This window comes from Suricata suricatta, chromosome 5 (assembly GCF_006229205.1).
Source record: "Suricata suricatta isolate VVHF042 chromosome 5, meerkat_22Aug2017_6uvM2_HiC, whole genome shotgun sequence".
In the NCBI taxonomy this organism is placed as follows: domain Eukaryota; kingdom Metazoa; phylum Chordata; class Mammalia; order Carnivora; family Herpestidae; genus Suricata; species Suricata suricatta.
Window position 1 is genome coordinate 54,826,663 of NC_043704.1, and position 17,602 is coordinate 54,844,264.

At 38.1% G+C, this 17,602-nt stretch overlaps 1 protein-coding gene across 15 annotated transcripts in view; it reads left to right on the plus strand.

Moving 5' to 3' along the window:
* Positions 1-17,602, plus strand: part of BBX (BBX high mobility group box domain containing) — a 275,389-nt gene that overhangs the window by 239,776 nt on the left and 18,011 nt on the right. For 11 of the 15 annotated variants that reach the window (XM_029939243.1, XM_029939242.1, XM_029939247.1 and 8 more), the window contains 4 exons: positions 418-556; positions 3,903-4,051; positions 13,989-14,078; positions 15,439-15,498. In XM_029939243.1, the coding sequence (XP_029795103.1) occupies positions 418-556; positions 3,903-4,051; positions 13,989-14,078; positions 15,439-15,498 (438 nt within the window). The remainder of the gene's footprint in view (positions 1-417; positions 557-3,902; positions 4,052-13,988; positions 14,079-15,438; positions 15,499-17,602) is intronic. The other 4 variants (XM_029939246.1, XM_029939248.1, XM_029939245.1 and 1 more) reach the window with 1 other exon arrangement.

Below are 17,602 nucleotides of genomic sequence, written 5' to 3' on the forward strand. Positions count from 1 at the left end.
ATTTAGAAATATCTGAAAAAGGGGTCTAACAGGCCCTGTATGAAGATCCTTGAGAGTACAGGGATATCATTCCAGTAAATCTGGGGGAAATTCAAATTAATAACGCCCACCAACAAAGGGCTTCTACACCGTAGCCTGATTCTCTAATGGAAAAGGTATTAGTAGTTAGTCTGTCTCTTGAATTGTACAGTATATACAGTACCTGTTGAGTTATGATAAGATTTATCCCACAGCTGTACACTTTTTTTTTGCATGTTGTATTATTAAGGGTGGCCCATCGTGAACTGCTTAGAGGACTCCTAAATTGAAATAGATATTAATAGCATCATGCAAACGATACCTAAGGGGTCAACAAATCACTTGGGAAGCAACCTCATCCCCGATACCAAGCACATTCTTTGTCTCAAATTCCCTTAGGGAAACGAAGCTCAGGAAAAGGAAACTCCTCGGACCATGAAGGGTGTTGGAATGAAGAAAGCTGGACATTTAATCAGAGTGGGACCAGCGGGAGCAAGAAGTTCAAGAAGACCAAGCCAAAGGAAGATTCTCTCCTTGGGTAAGTAAGTGCCTGCGAACACAGTCAGCACACTCCCCATAGGCCCCAAGTGCGGTAGGTTTTCCAAGGTACACATATATCACTAACTGCTGCTTCTGGAGTGTTCTCTCACTCTGCACTTACTACAGTCTTCGTGAGCGCATGAGAGCACAGAATCTCCACGCACCACGGGCTTCCTGCTGTTAACCTGGTTGTGTGAGTGACCGTGCCATTCACATTTCAGTTATGAAATGTAGATTGGAGACATAGGCTTTAGTTTGAATTGAGGCCCACCATGTATCGGTGGTGTGGCATTGTAAAGCCTTTAATATTGCCAGGACGCATTTTTCCATCTGAGGTTTACAATGGGTATTATGTAAGCATGTTTACATTTTGCCATTTTGCTTGCTGTATATACTTTAATATTTCTAAAGGTTATGTACATATATTTATAAAATAATAGGACAACTCAAAAGTGTGAAGTTATGTTTCTACCTCTGTCTAACCATTTGTGTTAAAACCGTGTTCTGTTGCTCTAAGATAAAAATGTTAGATGTGCTCATCTGCCGCAGAGAATACTGTCATTAATTATGTGTTGAAATGCAATATCAAACAAGAGCATATACATCAAGATAAAATCGTTAAGAGTTACTTCATTGTTAATGTTATTCCAAAGGCTCTTAATACCAATCTTAATGTAAAACATTTTGTTAGTTAGGAGATTCAGTACTTTATATTGGTGAGGAAAGTATCTGCATATTCAGTTGAACTGTTTTAAAAATCCTTCGAGATTTCTTATTAGCCCAATTTGAAAAGAATATATTGAATAGAAATAAGTACATTTTTACATTTTCCATATTTTTTCATAAGTGTGTTTAAAGGTATGCAAATTTCATGCATGGGAAGTATTGTATTTGGTTTATTCATAAGTATTTGCATTTCGGTTAGTGGAATAATGTATTTTTTTCCTTGGAAGTTACAATGCTTTAAAAATCTGGTAATTCTAAGGCTCTAGGTCATCACACAGGGGAAATTGGAAATTATTTCTTATGTTGCTAAATTCCTCAAGATTATTTACTTTAAGATGATGTTTTTATAATTTTATGTATTTCTTTTATATTTTATAAGTCCAAAGTAGTTCAAATTAGTTTTGCTAACAAACTCGATTTATAAATAATAACATAAAAATTCTCATATTCGTCATCATCAAATTATATTTTCAAATGCAGAATTTCCTTAAAAAGTGACCACTGAGTGTCAGGACCAATGCTCTGCATCTTCTAGAACTACCAGTGCCCTGTGGGTCTCTCACTTAGAGAGGAGCAGGTCTCTCTGCAGACAGAAAGCGGTCCTGGGGGAATAAAGAGGAACTAAGACTCTCACCCCAGAGGCCTCTGATGCTTCCATTAGAAACTGCTGAAGTCGTGAGTGAGGTGTTTTTACCAATCTTCTCTAGGAATAAGAAGAGTGAGACAATATTTTGAAAACTGCATCTGAAAAGAGATTGGGGTATGGGTTGTTTTTGTTTTAATAATTTCTAAGGAAGGCACATGTATGTAACTGAGAGTGTGGTTTTTCTATAGGCTTAAATCTCTGGTCTTGAACCTCTGGTCTTTCCTGCCCCCCGAACCCCGACATGCATAGGCCTTTCAGAATTAGACTAGCTGTATCTGCTTTGTTTAGAACATACCAACATGGTGGATGAGCAGTGAGAAACGCCAGTTCCTAGCAGTCTTCTCTGAGATTTCTGAATAGGCATTTTTAACCCCACTTATCACAGAAAATATGCTACTTGTTGCCAAGAAAAATTCACTTAGTCTTGGTAGTTCTAATCTTACAGACCTCCCCCCCCAAAAAAATAGATGATTCTAGCCATAAAAGACAAGGAAAAAAAGTCCCAAGGGACCTTATGAGTTATAATTCACATTTTCATGATTCTCTTTTGATTTTTGAGATTATCTGAAAAAGTCACAAATTATAGGTACCTTTCTGATAGTATCTGATTACTATCTGATTTTCCTTTAGTATGAATGTTTTTTAACTGGATGGAAAAGGTGATTTTATTAATGAAGCAGTATCACCCCCACCATCTACCACCTTCCTTTTTTATTTACTTAATGTTTATATTTGAGAGAGAGAGAGAAGGTGAAGAGGGACAGAGAGAAGGAAACAGCGGATCTGGGGCAAACTCTGCACTGTCAGCACAGAGCCTGACATGGGACTCAAACCCATGAACTGCGAGATCGTGACCTGAGCCCAAATCAGCACTTAGCTGACTGAGACACCCAGGCACCTGTCCTCCCTGGTTTGATAGAAGTAATAAATGGCCTTTGTCCATTGGCTATTCTGAGGTGATCTGACTCTCTCGTCCCTGTTCCCCAACTTTTGTATATTCCTCCAAACAATAGTTTTAGGTGGACACACCTCAAGTACATCCTATAGGTAGCAGCCTAACACATTAGCTATTAGCTTCTTGTAAGTTGACTCAAAGCTGCCCTGTTCCCAGGATGCCTTCCATTCTCTGTCCAGCACATGCCATCATTCTGCTGCAGCTTCTCCCATTGGTTTGGGTTTCATCTTAGTTAATAAGTCTCAGTAAGTGGAAGTCAGCAGCCAGCCAAAGACCCAGCAGGCAGGCGGCTGCATGGGGGCCTTCGAGACGGTCAGAAGCAGCCCAAGGATTTCCCAGCTTTGCCAGTGCCGTTTCTGCAGTCATTCCTGGTTTGGGTGGAAGCGGTGCTGCCTGTTTACCAGCATGTTCATTGAAAACGGGCTTTCCTTGTCGTTGAGTGGTTTATCGCCATCCTGGTCAACTCCAGATTTTGTTTTTATGATACTGAGAATTTTTGTTTGTGTTTTCTTTGTGTGTAGATATGTTTCAAGCAAGTACTAGTCAATAAATACTTTTTCTAAAAATAAATCTTACAAAATTACTTTTGGTGATACTCCATCACCAGTAAACTTGCCTACACACACACACACACACACACACACACACACACACACACACAATCTTTAGAATGAGAAACTTGTGTGGATGGAATATGTTTTGATTGAACTTAGTGAAAAGTGTTCATGCCAATGGAAAGAACTTCAAAAATATTCTTATATTTTAAATAATATCTCTGCTTTTAAGGTAACAAGACAACCTTTCTTGTGAGTTGACTGAGGAGACTGGGCCGGTAAACCTTCTCAAGCATTTCTGAAAAAATGTTTTTTTGTCCTTGCACAGAGTTTATCAATAATGCCCTAATTTTCAAGGGCATTCTCCTGTTTGAAAATGGATTATCTTAAACTAGGTCTTGTATCATTTTCTGTTTAAATATTTATGTCACGTGCTGATTGATTCCATCCCCCCTCTTATTAGCTCAGCAAAGCTGGATGAAGAATTTGAAAAAAAATTCAACAGTCTCCCTCAATACAGTCCTGTTACATTTGACCGGAAATGCGTACCTGTCCCAAGAAAAAAGAAGAAGACTGGAAACATGGCCTCAGAACCGACTAAAACCAGCAAAGGTTAGATGTGCGCTCTGCCTCCTGCAGCGTGGTCAGCGTCCCAGCCGCCTCTCAGCTTCGGCAACTCCCTTTAGATACGAACTGGACTTAGCCTGAGGCAGTGAGGCAGCAGCCATTGGAGTTTAGCTTGTTTTCCAGGGTTGTTTTGGTGCCCGCCTCACTTCTCTCCCCCTTCTTTCCCTCCTCATCCTCCTTGGCCTCTGTTCTTTGGCTTCCCAGCCTACACATCTGCCCTTAAATGTGTAGCTTTTTCGAAAATATTACACATGGTCTTTGACTTTCTGCTCTCCAAAATTCTAATCTGGAGATGGTGAGCCTTTCTTGAGCAGAAACTGTTGGCCGAGCCTCACTCTTCTATTCACTCTGTCTGTGACACGATGACCTCTGGGACTATAAGATTGTTCTGTTCGCCTAATAAGAAGACAGTGTGAACCAAATGAAACCAATGCTCTGGCAATACCTTTAAATTGCTTCTGTTAAGTTTAGAAAAATACTATTTAGCATATTCATTTTGAAGAATATCAGAGTCTTCCCTGTGTACATAGGGAAGCTTTTATATTGTCAGCATGACTTTGGGGGATCTCAGCGCTCATCAGGGGCTACACTGTAGCTGAAAGAGCGCGAGGCCACCTGCAGATGCGGGGCCGGGGCTGGGGTTCTGAACATCGCAGCCTGCTCCGGACATTCAGGCACAATGCGGGACTGTCCTACCCAAAGGACAGCATTGCTCTTATTGAGAAACTTGTCTTCTGATTTGACTTCAGTCTAAAGATTGGTAGGAACAATGTATCTCTAGCTTTCCATACAGATGTCATTCCACTTAGTCACTTCCTATAAGGACAGTGAATGGAGAGATGAAGAACTGGTGTGGCCGAGTTTTTAAGTTGCTTGCAGGATGCAGTGGAAGAGTTTTTGTAATTTACCCTAAATAAGTGGCCACCTCCTGCCTGTTCCATGTCATATCAGATGAATTTCCTTTTTGTGTGCATTGGTGGATAGATACAAGATGATGTATACTTTACATAAATCTTGCTAAATTCCAGCATTCGTGGATAATGATTAGGGATAAATATTAATGAGCAGATACAATTGCATGGATTTAGAGGGACTCTATAAGGCCTAGGAAGAATTATGGTTTCTTCGAAGAAACTTAAATCTTTCTCCCTCTAGACCTAAAAACTCCTTTGCACACCACAGTTGACACAACCAAGGAGGGTCACTTCATGATCTGTATCTCAAGACAGATCTGTGTGGCTGTAGAAAATTTTCCCTTCATGATTAAAGGTGGAGAGGAACATAAAAGTGATTTCAGAATTACCTTGGTTTTCCTCTGTGGTCAATAAAAACAAGTCTAGTGAATAAAGAACTGAAAAAGAAATGTTGCATCACCAAGTTTGCTCATCTAGGAAAATAAAGTAGGGTTATATCAAGATCTTCCAAGATAAGTAGGAAAGAAATAAAGTAGCCTTGTTGACAGTAGGTAGCTGAACACTGTAATAGATTACCAATGAAATGACCATCTTTGTGCCCTAGAGATATCTAGGGATAGAGTAGTCCATGAGCCCAAAGATGGCAGGTATCATGAGCTCCCTTAATTCTTGGATTTAAAGTTACTGATAAATACCAGACAAGCCAATAAAATGGAACTTAATTGATTGATGTGCAGGATGTATTCTCTTCCTCCACTCCTGATATTTGGAGACATTCATTTTAGAGCCCTGAAGCTGGCCAAATTATCTATCAGGGAATGTAACAATAGATTTATTTTTGTAAAGCTATAAAACTCTGAGTTAGGATCTATTTTCATGAGACCTTCTCTTGGGTCTTAGTTATCTGTTATATGTTTTTCCTCTCCCAGCTGAGATTAACAGTATTTCTTTTGATGTGAAATAGCTTTTTGGAGCTTTGGATTATACTTCATACAATATCATCTTAACTCTTCTGTTATGCCTCTCAAGCCCAAAGTCACGGGTTCTTATAGTATATCAGTAATTACGTGGGTAGGAAATCTTTCAAGACTTTAGATTTTGCTATGCATTCTGACTCATGGAGCAAAATGCAGTTAAAATAAAGCAGAAACTAAATAATATATTCTCTGTATAGTATTTGTAACTAATTGTATTTGTAAGTATTTATAACTAATTGTAATTTGGCATTAGTCGCACCAGTGTAGTATCCCACAAGTTATTAATGAAATTATCATACCAGCTGTGCTGTAATTGCTTGATCTTTAGAGGATAGAGAAGATTGTTTTCTTAGACTCTAGACTCTTTGCATCTGTGCATAATGAATTGTTCAAAGCAAGAACTGTGTATGAGATCATTAGTTTATTAGCAAAAGAGCATGTGTCCATAGGAAACCTCATTTCTTCTCCAACAATTTAGCATTTTGCCTTTATTTTCTTCTGTGTTTATTTATCATTCAACATCTGTTGTATTCTTTCCTGCCTTATACTAGGTACTTTTTTTAGCTACTCCAGGTTATATAAAATGTACAGAATTTTTCTGAAATATAGTATCTAGAGGAAATGGTTATGTATGTATGCATTTATACAGTTACATAGCTCAACAACATAGTATCTACTTAGGTTTATGATTCTGTTTTCTCCTTATTTATATCTGTATTTCCAAAGTGTCTCTTCCCCTTGTCTACTGTTCCCTCCACTATCTTTGCCCTGTCCCTCATGTCTGTATAATGGGTCTTGTGAGAAACTCTACAACAGAGGTGCCTGGATGGCTCAGTCGATTAAGCCTCCAACTCTTGATTTCAGCTCAGGTCATAATCTTGTGGTGAGATCAAGCCCCACGTCAGGCTCTGCACTAACAGGATGGGGCCTGTTTGTGATAATCTCTCTCCCTTTCTCTTCCCCTTCCCTGCTTGTGCATGTGTGCTCTGTCTCTCTCTCTCTCAAAATAAATAAACATAAACTTAAAAAAAAACCTCTATGACAAAAAGGGATAAACACTGCTAAATGCCACTGTCCTCTAAGTGGTCTGAGGCTACTTTATAGTAGGCAGAGCACAATAACTTAGGAAAAGAATTTCCCGTGCTTCTAAGAACAAATTATGCGATAACTTGTAATGCATCTAACTTTTGGTACAGTTCAGCTGAGGCAGCCCAGGCCTGTAATGTTTTCTGGTTTGTCTCCCTTAGTTACTTGTATATTTTCAAATAAAAGCTTTAAATTATAAGTCTAAATTTAATTATAACTTAAGGGATAGGTTTTGACACATTATTTTAAGTATATTTTTAATTTATGAAGCACTTTTTACAAAAGTATCAGAAGTCAGAGTGCTGTACAGAATAGTAATTTTCAGACAAAGTCAGGTCATGAAGAAAAAGTTAATTGAGTTGAACTTAGAGTGTTTAAATTATGCCCCAGCTTGATCCTTGACTTGACTTTTCCCCAGTATCTCTTCAATCTTCCCACATTGTTCCTTAGCCCATTATCAAACATGCTGTTGATCCTCGTATTTTAAGATTGGAATTCCAAATGATTAAGGATTTGCTATTTTAAAAAATCACAATGATAATAAAAGACTCAGGTTTTATAAAATTAAAGGTTGAGGACAGAATCCCCTGTTTGGGATTGAGCCAGACTGAGGCTGCATTTGGTGCCGGAGGACCTAATGCTAATGTCCGCCAGCCCGGCCCTTCCTGTCAAGAAGTCACAGCTTCCTGACTGGGCGGGGCCCTGTATTTTGCTCTGTTAACTGAGCATCTGGATTGCCACCCAGTGTTTGCAGGAAGAAGAGGATAGCACCGTGACAGATGTCAAGGTGTACCTAACACAATCCTGGGTTCGGTCACAAGGCATGCCTGTCCGGCTCAGTGAGGTAGCTCCTTCCCCTCATTGGATCCTAACTTGCCTGTGGCTGGCTTACCCAGACCTCTTCAAGTCAGCAGATCCACACGCCCAGTAGCTGGGAGCACTTTGCTATAAACTATCACAAAGGAATTTATTGTTTCATTGGTTATTCATTATTTGTGTGTCTATTACAAAAATGATAGCCTCGTTTTGGAATGAAACTTCTTTTTTTATAGCTTAGAAATATGAAACCGTAGAACCAGGGTATAAGTCACCACCAGTTGAGTTACGCGTAACATTTGTTCCCTGCAACAGTTTTAAAAGGCAAGATTTACTAAATCACTTTACCTGCTGACCTTGAAAAATTATCGTACCTGGCTAATATTGACCTGGCTCCTGCGTCACTACAGCTCCTTACCATGAACGACAGTAACGTCTTGGAAAGGTCATTGTTAACGTCTTCATGACGCTCCTCTTCCTCGCAGCTTGAGGTTTTCTGTTTTCTACCCAGCTATGAAGTTAGGTGTAGAGGAGATGGATATCATCAAAGTACAGGCTATCCTGCCCAAAAACTACTTAAGTAGAGTCCTAAGCTAGTTTATATGCCAGCAACAAGTGACTTTCGTCATAAGGAAGTAGAAACTGACTCAAGTGCTCCTTCAAGAAATTTGGTTTGGAGATGAGGGAAAGAGATGGAATCAGAACTAAACTATTTTAGTGAAAGACCAATGCAATTTTTTTAAATAATCTCTTCCCCCAATGGGGGGCTTACACTTACAACCTTAAGATCAAGAGTTGCATCTTTTACCAATGGAGCCAGCCAAGCACCCGCCATTGCAACTTTTTTTGCTTTCTGAACATCTCCTTCTAAAACTGTCCTCTGATTTTCACTTCCTACCTTCTTTCCCTTCCTTGTACATTTCTGCATTAATATTATTAACTAAGGGGAAACATGGTGATAAATTTTATTATATTTGCTATTTATTACAAATTTTGGCTTTCTTTCCTTTAGACTAAATACCACGCATATGTACCACAGTGGTGAGCAGAAATCAAATTGTTCACTTCTTGACTCTGAAATTGCTGCTTCCCAATGACTGCAATTATATCCTCTCTATTACTCTATTCAAGTTTGTCACTTTCTTTTTATATGAAGTTGTCATTTACTTAGTTTTGTTTCATAGCTATAGTTTGGGAGATGGCTAGGAGCATGGAAGTTTAAAAATAAAAGTTTTCAGAAGCTCCTCTATGTACCAAATCACTCTGGATGTTCTTTTCTCACGTTAAAATTGACAACCTCTATCTTTAGTTCTATCCTTAAATTGTACTCTTTAGATTTCTCTGAGTATGGTTGGGTCTGAAAATATGTATCCTTTTCTTCTTCCCTAACCCATTTCCTCCATCCTTATGGTCGTAGGAGGTCTCAGAATTGTTTTTCTGCATTCTTCCACTTCTGTTTTCTGTGATTGCCTGTGTGTCATTCAGGTGCACCAGCCTGTAGTTTCCTAGGTTGTATGAAATACATAGAGCAGTGATTGGTGTTCTAGAGAATATCTGTAATATTCGTGTAGGACATACACATGATATGTATTTTTTTGTATTTAATTTATTTTTGTCTTGCTCACTTTTTCCAAAAAAAAAAAAAAAAAAAGTGAACAAGACATCTTCTATTTCAAACCACCACCGGCTAACTCAGAAATATTTGCTTGTGATTAGTTAAAAGGATGGCTTGGTGTAGTCATCAAAAAAGCACAACTTTCTATTATCAGTAATAATAGCCATAACTGTCATTTCTTGAGCTCTTTGTGCCAACCAGTGGGTTCAGAACTTTGTTCATGCAACAAATATTAATCAGAACCAATCATATGCTAAACATGATTCTGGCATGTGGAATACAATGCGAATAAAAACGAAGAACCCTGCTGCCATGGTGGTTCATTATGGCAAGCATACCACGTAGTAAACAAGCATATACAAAAAGCGAAGCATATAATATGTTAGAAGGTGAGAAGTGCTGTGGAAAAAAAAAGAGTAGGTTCGATAGAACAACCAGGCAAAAGATCAACAAGGAAAGAGAAGACTTGAACACTATATCAACTAATCCAAACAGACATACAGGTTTAATGCACTTAGCAGATACTGTGTTGTTTTACAAACTGAAGGTTTGAGTCAACCTTGTGTCAAGTCTATCCACATTCTACCATTTACTCACTTGATATCTCTGTGTCACACTGGCGATCTATATGATCAGTGGTTACAACTCAGAAAATGGTTAACAATTTTTAGCAATAAAACACCCTTTAATTAAGATATGTGCTTTATTTGTAGACCTAATACAATTGCACACTTAATAGTCTATGGTATAGTGTAAACACAACTTTTATATGCATTAGAAACCAAAACAACCATTTGATTCACTTTATTGTGATGTTTGCTTTATTGCGATGGCCTGGAACCAAGCCTGCAATATCTCCAAGCTATGCCTATATATAAAACCTTCCTCCCATCAATTGTAGAGTACACATTCTTCTCAAGTGCATACTGGAACAGGCTCTAGAATGCACCATACACTAGGCCATAAAATAAGCCAATAAATTTAAAAGGATTATTGAAGTAATTCAAATTACGTTTTCTGACCACATTGGAATGAAATTAAATATCAACAGCAGGAAATGTTTGGGAAACTCACAAATATGTAGTGATTAAGCAATATACTCTAAATAACCAACAAATCTAAATAAATAATAATTCAAAGAAGAAATTAATAAGGAAATTAGAAAATACTTTGTGATGAATAAAAGTGAAAATACACATGCCAAAATTTATGGTACATAGCTAAAGCAGTGCTTTAGAGGCAAGTTTATAGCTGTAAATATATGTGCTAAGAAAGAGGAAGGATCCCAAATTAATAACATAACCTACCTTGAAACATTGTAAGAAAAGGAGCAAACTAAACCTAAAGAAAGCAGAAGAAAGGAAATGATAAAGATGAGAGAAGAAATAATAAAATTAAAGAATAGAAAACTAATAGAGAATTAATAAAACCAAAAACTGGTTCTTTGAAAGCAACAAATTAGAGAAATGTTTAGCTACACTGTCCAATTAAAAAGAGAAGACTAAAGTTCTACAATTAGAAATGAAGTTAGGGACATGATTACTGATCTTACAGAAGTGGAATAGATTATATAGGAATACTGTGAACAATTATATACCTGTAAATTAGGTAATCTACATGAAATAGACAATTCCTAGAAAGAACACTATCAAAAACGACTTAAGAAATAGTCTGAATCGAACAATAACTTCTAAAGAGACTGGATTTAGCAATCACAAAAGTACCTAGGGGGTAAAAAAATAAACCAACCCCAGGCTTTACTGCTGAAGTCTACTAAATGTTTAAAGAAGAAATACCAGGTTTTCAAACTCACTCAAAAATTAGAAGTGGAAACACTTCCTAATTCTTTCTATGAGGCCAGCATCACCCTAATCTCAAAATTAGACAAAGATATCATGAGAAAGAGAAACTACAGATCTTATTTCTTAAAATAATGGACATAAAAATCCTTAACAAAATAGTAGCAAACCAAATCCAGCAACATATAATAAAAATTATACACCATTACCAAATGGGATTTTACTCCTAGAATGCAATGTTGGTTCGACATCAAAAAATCAATTAATGTAATATACTATATCAGTAAAACAACAAAAACACCCATGTGATCATCTCAATAGATGTAGAAAATAAGTATTTGACAAAATCTAAGACGTTTAATGAGAATACTCAACAAACAGAATAGACAGTTTCTCAACCTGATAAAGAACACCTATAAAAATCCCACAACAGCATATTTAATAATGAAAGACTGAATGCTTCCCCTGAAGTAAGGAACAAGTCAAGAATGTCCATTCCCAGGGCGCCTGGGTGACTCAGTCGGTTAAGCATCCGGCTTTGGCTCAGATCATGATCTCACAGTTCGTGGGTTCAAGCCCCGCATCAGGCTCTGTGCTAACCACTAGCTCATAGCCTGGAGCCTGCCTCAGATTCTGTGCCTCCCTTTCTCTCTGATCCTCCCCTGCTCGCACTGTCTCTCTCTGTCTCTCAAAAAAAAAAAAAGAATGTCCATTCCCAGCACTTCTGTCCAACATTGGTTGGACAGAGGTTCTAGCCATGGCACATAATGCAAGAAAAAGAAAATAAAAGCCTTATTTATTGTGGAAAGGAAGAAGTAAAACTATTTCTATTCACAGATCACATGATATTTTATATAGAAAACCTAAGGATTTCCCTAGAAAACCTCCATAGCTTATGAATGAATGAGTTCAGCAGGGTTGCAGGATACAAGATCATTATATAAAAATCAATTGTATTTCTATACAGTTTCAGTGAACAATCAAAAATTATTTTAGAGAAACAATTCCATTTACAGCCACATCAAAAAGAATATACTAAATAGGAATAAATTTAACAAAAGAAATGCAACACATTGAAAACTATAAACATTGTTGAGAGACAAATAAATGGAAAAACATCTCCTATTCATGGATTGGAAGACTTAATATTATTAAGATGGAAACACTCCTTCAAATTGATATACAGATTCAACCTAGTCTCCATTAGTATGTCAGCTTAATTTTGTAGATACTGATAATGAGATTTTAAAATTAATGTGGAATTGCAAGCAAAATCAGAATAGCCAAAATAATTTTTTCCGTTTCAAAACTGGCTACAAAAACCAGTAGACAAGTAAGCGTGGTGCTAACATAGTTATATAGGTTAGCGGAATAGAGTTGAGGGCCCAGAAATAAACCTGTACATCATTGGTCAACAGTTTTTCATTGAGGAAGCTAAGACTGTTCAAAGGGAAAAGGAGTCGTCTTTTCCAAACGGTGCTAAGAGAACTGGAAAACCACACGCAAAGTAAATAAATTGGACTTTTTCAAAATTTAAAACTTCTGTGTTTCATAGGACACTAATAAGAAAGTGAAAAGACAATCCACAGAATGGGAAAAAATATTTGCAAATCACATATCTGACAAAGGACTTTTACCTAGAATATATAAAGAACTGTAGAGACAAAGTGGATTAGTGATTGTTCAGCACTAGAGGGAATGCAGAAATAGGGAAGGTGATAGGTAGCTAAAGGATATGGGATTGATTTTTGATGTGATAAAAATGATCTAAAACTGGTGACAGTTGTAGATCTGTGCAAGCATGAAAGCCAGAACGTTGTATACTTCAGGCTGGAGTGTAGATAGTTTGCCTTTAGCAGGAAGGCAGTGCATGTGGGTGCAGATATTGGCAGGTGGGTAGATGAAACGGGCAGCTTTTGGGGTCACTAACTTTCAAATCCTCATATCAACTCTTTGAGGTAGGCACTGTCATTATCCCCATTTACAGATGAGCAAACAGAAGTTATGTAAAATGATTTGAGTCAGTTTTACATAGGGGATATCCATAGAGTATAGAAAGAAACCTGCTTTGGGGAGGTCAGGGCTGCTGTTGACATTTTCGATTGGTGATTGAAAAATCTTAGTTCAGTTTTCTTTATCTAAGAAAACAAAGATACAGTCTGAGACTCCCCTCCCCTCCCTGCCTTGATTTTTTTTGGCCAATACTTCTCTATTTTTAAAGCAGGTTTTCTTCCTAAAATAACCACAGCAAAGGCTAGAAAGCCATCTGATGCTATCAGGCCAATTATTGTCCTAAATTGCTGTTCTTACTACAAAAACTAGTTTCTAAGCAGAGAAGAAATGCCCCTGCCATCCTTTCCTTCATGATATTTAGGAATCTAAATCTTTATTAAAGACGACAGCTACTCTGCTATTACAAGTTGTAGTTTGTCTCTAGTCACTACATCTGCAGTTTCTGCTTAGGGAGTCCCAGCCCTACTGGGGGCTTCTGTCCAATATATTGCTAAGGGAAATTTCACTGGGTTTTAAATAAGCCTAAGGAAAGATGTTGAGCACTAGTTAGACGCATAAAGAAAAATATGCAGGATGACCTTTCTTGTGACTCAGTTTGCTTCTACCACAGGTGGGAGGAGGGTGTAATTGTTGAGGAACACACAGTATTGTTTTATGGAACATTGTGAATTTAAAATATATTTATATTAATATTGTCTGTAGGTCCTTTCCAGTCTCAGAAAAAGAACTTATTCCACAAAATTGTCAGCAAATATAAGCACAAAAAGGAGAAGCCTAATGTTCCGGAAAAAGGTATTGGCACCTTCCATCCTCCATCAAGGTTTCTTGGCCGCCTCCATTGTGAACCATCTTTGAGTAATGCTTCTGTGTACCGCCTTTGCCTTTTCCTCCCCTTGGCTTGCTTCAGTGTCATCGGCTCCTAATGCAGGCATATTCATTATTTCTAGACTCCGTAGCTAATTGCAAAGAGAGATCTCCTTCACTTGGGTTCCTGCTCAAATCCCATAATGTGTCTGTTTTCAGCATCCCGTATGAATCCTAAAATTGCTTTGCTTTCATCAATATTTGGTGCATTTTGTAACTTAGTCTTCTTGAGCTCTTATCCACTTATTTTCTTTGACTTTTCTTGTTTTTCTCATGTTTGGCAGCCATCAAAACAGGACCACGTTTTCCTACATCCTGAAACCTTCAAAGAGTTCCCTATTCATATGAAAGTGCCACCATTTCTGTACCCTCTCTGACCCTTGAGGATTCTTATCTAGGAGGATTCCACTCCTAAGTCATAACCTATCTTTTTCCAATCTAGATTACTTCGTTTGCCAGACTCTTCCCACCCCCTTCAGTTCCATAACTTATTTCCGGAGGGCACTAGAGACGCATTGCCCTCCACCATCTTTTCACTCTGACCATCTATCTTATTGTTATGATTTTGATGGGCCCTTGAACCTCTTCAAGGCTCATCTGAAGATTTCTGCCTTCTCATAGTTCAGGACTCCTGTTCTTCTTTCACACAAAAGATAAATGTTCCCATCTGGTTCAGTGCAGCCACATGGCCTAGAAGTTAGGCTTTCTTTAGCATCGCCCTGCATGTTACTGTCGTGACTGTGAGCCTACTCATCCAATGCCCATTTGCATTCTACTTGCATGGCCACATGTGAAGGCTTTTATGTTTCTGGAATGAGGCTTTAAATGCACCTGTCTCCCATGTGTAGACATATGTGCCTTCGTGTTCCTCTATGTAACCTTTTACTTAATTTGGGTTTTATTTTCGCCTCCACTGCAGCCTCTTAGTTTTCTTTTGTATGTTACTATTTTTTCTCTGCTTCCAGTAGAGAAACATCACTTTTTAGGTAAAAATGTCAGCTTTTATCATTTCCTTTAACTGATCTTCAGTTATCTTGATTAAAGTCATAGAAATTACCCATGTGTGTGATTTCATGAAAGGCAAATTTGTTTATTTTTATTGCATTCTCTGTATAGCCTGATTATTTCAGTTGGCATGTCATTTTGAAAAGTAAATAGTTAAAATAAAACTCTGCTTCATTTGTGTAGTAATGTTTTCTACATAAGCTCTTGAGTGTATTGACTTATTTGTATAGGGTATGTGTCCATCCTGGGAGTAGAGTTTCACTTTCTCTGTTTTTGTTTTTAGGAAGTGGGGATAAATGGTCAAACAAGCAACTCTTCTTGGATGCCATTCACCCTACAGAAGGTAAAAGAAGCTATACCCTTTGTATCATTACAGGTAGTCCATTTTGGAAAGGTTTAAAAAGGCATAATTTATATAGGCTCCGCCAACAGCACATACCTGAGGGCTCATAATTGGGTTGCTTTAAATTTTTAAATCAGAACTGACAGATTTTTGACCCTGCTAAGGGTCAGGCAGTGTGTTCTGTGGAGCTTAATTGGTCAAGGGGGGCACTTAAAACCTTTGAACCACATTCACCAGAAATTAGAGTTTCCTATGATTAAATATATTCAGTATTGCATTCATGTTGCAGGCACATGCTAACAGGAGTCAGAATAGAGCCAGCACGGGGGAGTTCCTGGTTGGCTGAACATGGGCACGTCAGCAGCGTTCCTGTCCTGAACTTTGCCCAGCCCACCTCTCAGAACCTCTAAATATGTTCAGATGGAATGCTCCAGAGGCTTATGGATAGCCAAGGAAAAGTTCCATATTGATTAGCATAATGTTACAGGTCCTAGGTGCAGCTTTTCCTTCAGAATGTCCCACGGCTGTACTTATTTGTGATGTGTACCTAATTTCTGTAAATATTGAACCCTCTGGTGAGTGCTCATTTCTGTGGCATCCAAGTAGCTGTCCTCTTCTTCCCGTTGATTCCTCTTCTTTTATTTTTATTTTTTCAGTGTAGCCATTTTTAAGGAGCTGAATGTTTTGGTAGCGTTTAATTAGGAGTCACTTCATTTGAAACCTAGAAGTTTCAAATTTCTAAAAGTTGTTGAGTCCAACCTCTTTGATTTACTTATGACCAGAAAGGGGAACTTAATGAAGTCCACGTCCCTTGACTCCCAGATACACTCTCATTCCTATCCTGAAAGAGAGAAAAAAATTAAAATGCACATTTAAGTCATTTATCAAAAATACTCTTATGTTAAATATACTTCTCAAAAATATTCAAACTTAGGTTTATAACAAACATGAAATTGTATTTGGTAGGCACAGTTCCCATGAGCCAGACGTCTGCTTTTATGTCCTTGCACTTTTACAAAAACTTCCAGCAGTATATCTGGTCTCTGACCTGTCACCTCACAGTCCCCACCTCTCCAGGGGACTGCTTGTGCTCCTATGTGGCAAAGTCAAATGTGAGTTGTTGTGCTGCTCTCGGCATTAAATGCTAACATCCAAAATGTGATGTGTATTTTAAAGATCTATTCCGGGCACACTTGGTAAATGTAAGGCACTGATGGACAAAGGCATCTAAGAGGCACTTAAGACCATATTACTCTTTACTTGAAATGATACTGTTCTAAATGTTTTGTTTTTTAAAGAATGAAAACTGTGTCTCATGTAGACCGCGGTATCCTAGCACGTGCAGTGTGGTAGAAAGAATGAATCAGGTCGCTGGTCTTAGATCTGCCGCTACTGAGCAGTTTTTAGTGGGACAGATTGAGTTTAACCTCGCCAGGACCACTCTCCATATGGGTACCTAGTGTGTGTGTGATGTGTGTGTTTAGGGCTGGGGGGAATGATGAGGGTAATGCATCAACCTCAGGTGCCCTATCCCCTCTCCTACTCGTGCATTATTACCGTGGTATGCAGTGGGTTGATGCAAGTTACCTTATTCTGCAGCCCTACTCCTGGTCTATAGGGGGCAGAAAAGTAAATCAATTTCAGTCTTCTAGGCAGTCCCAAGGCTTTAGTGGGAATAGAGTTATTATTGGTGATGCTTGATTATATTTATTATTAATGTATATGAATACATTATAAACTTGAAAGAAGATGCACTGAAAATTGCTTAGTGTGGAGTGCATATTCATTTTATGTGGCCAGGACAGAAGGAATCAATTTGTGTATCAGAAATTACCAGTAATTTAGAGTGACCTTTCTTGGCTGTTAATTTTCATACCATCCCCTATATTTCGTTGTTCAGGTGGTAACTGTGTACTTTGTGAATTCTCTAGGCCTTTTACATCATCTTCTTTCACCTATGGCCATATCGTTGCCTTTTAAAACTGTTCCTTGGGAGAGCATAAATCCGTAAGGACAGATGATGAAACCATTAATCAGGAGAATTTTAACCTGTGATAGCCATCCTAGGCAGAGGTTAGACAGGAGTTGTTTGTAGCTAATATCT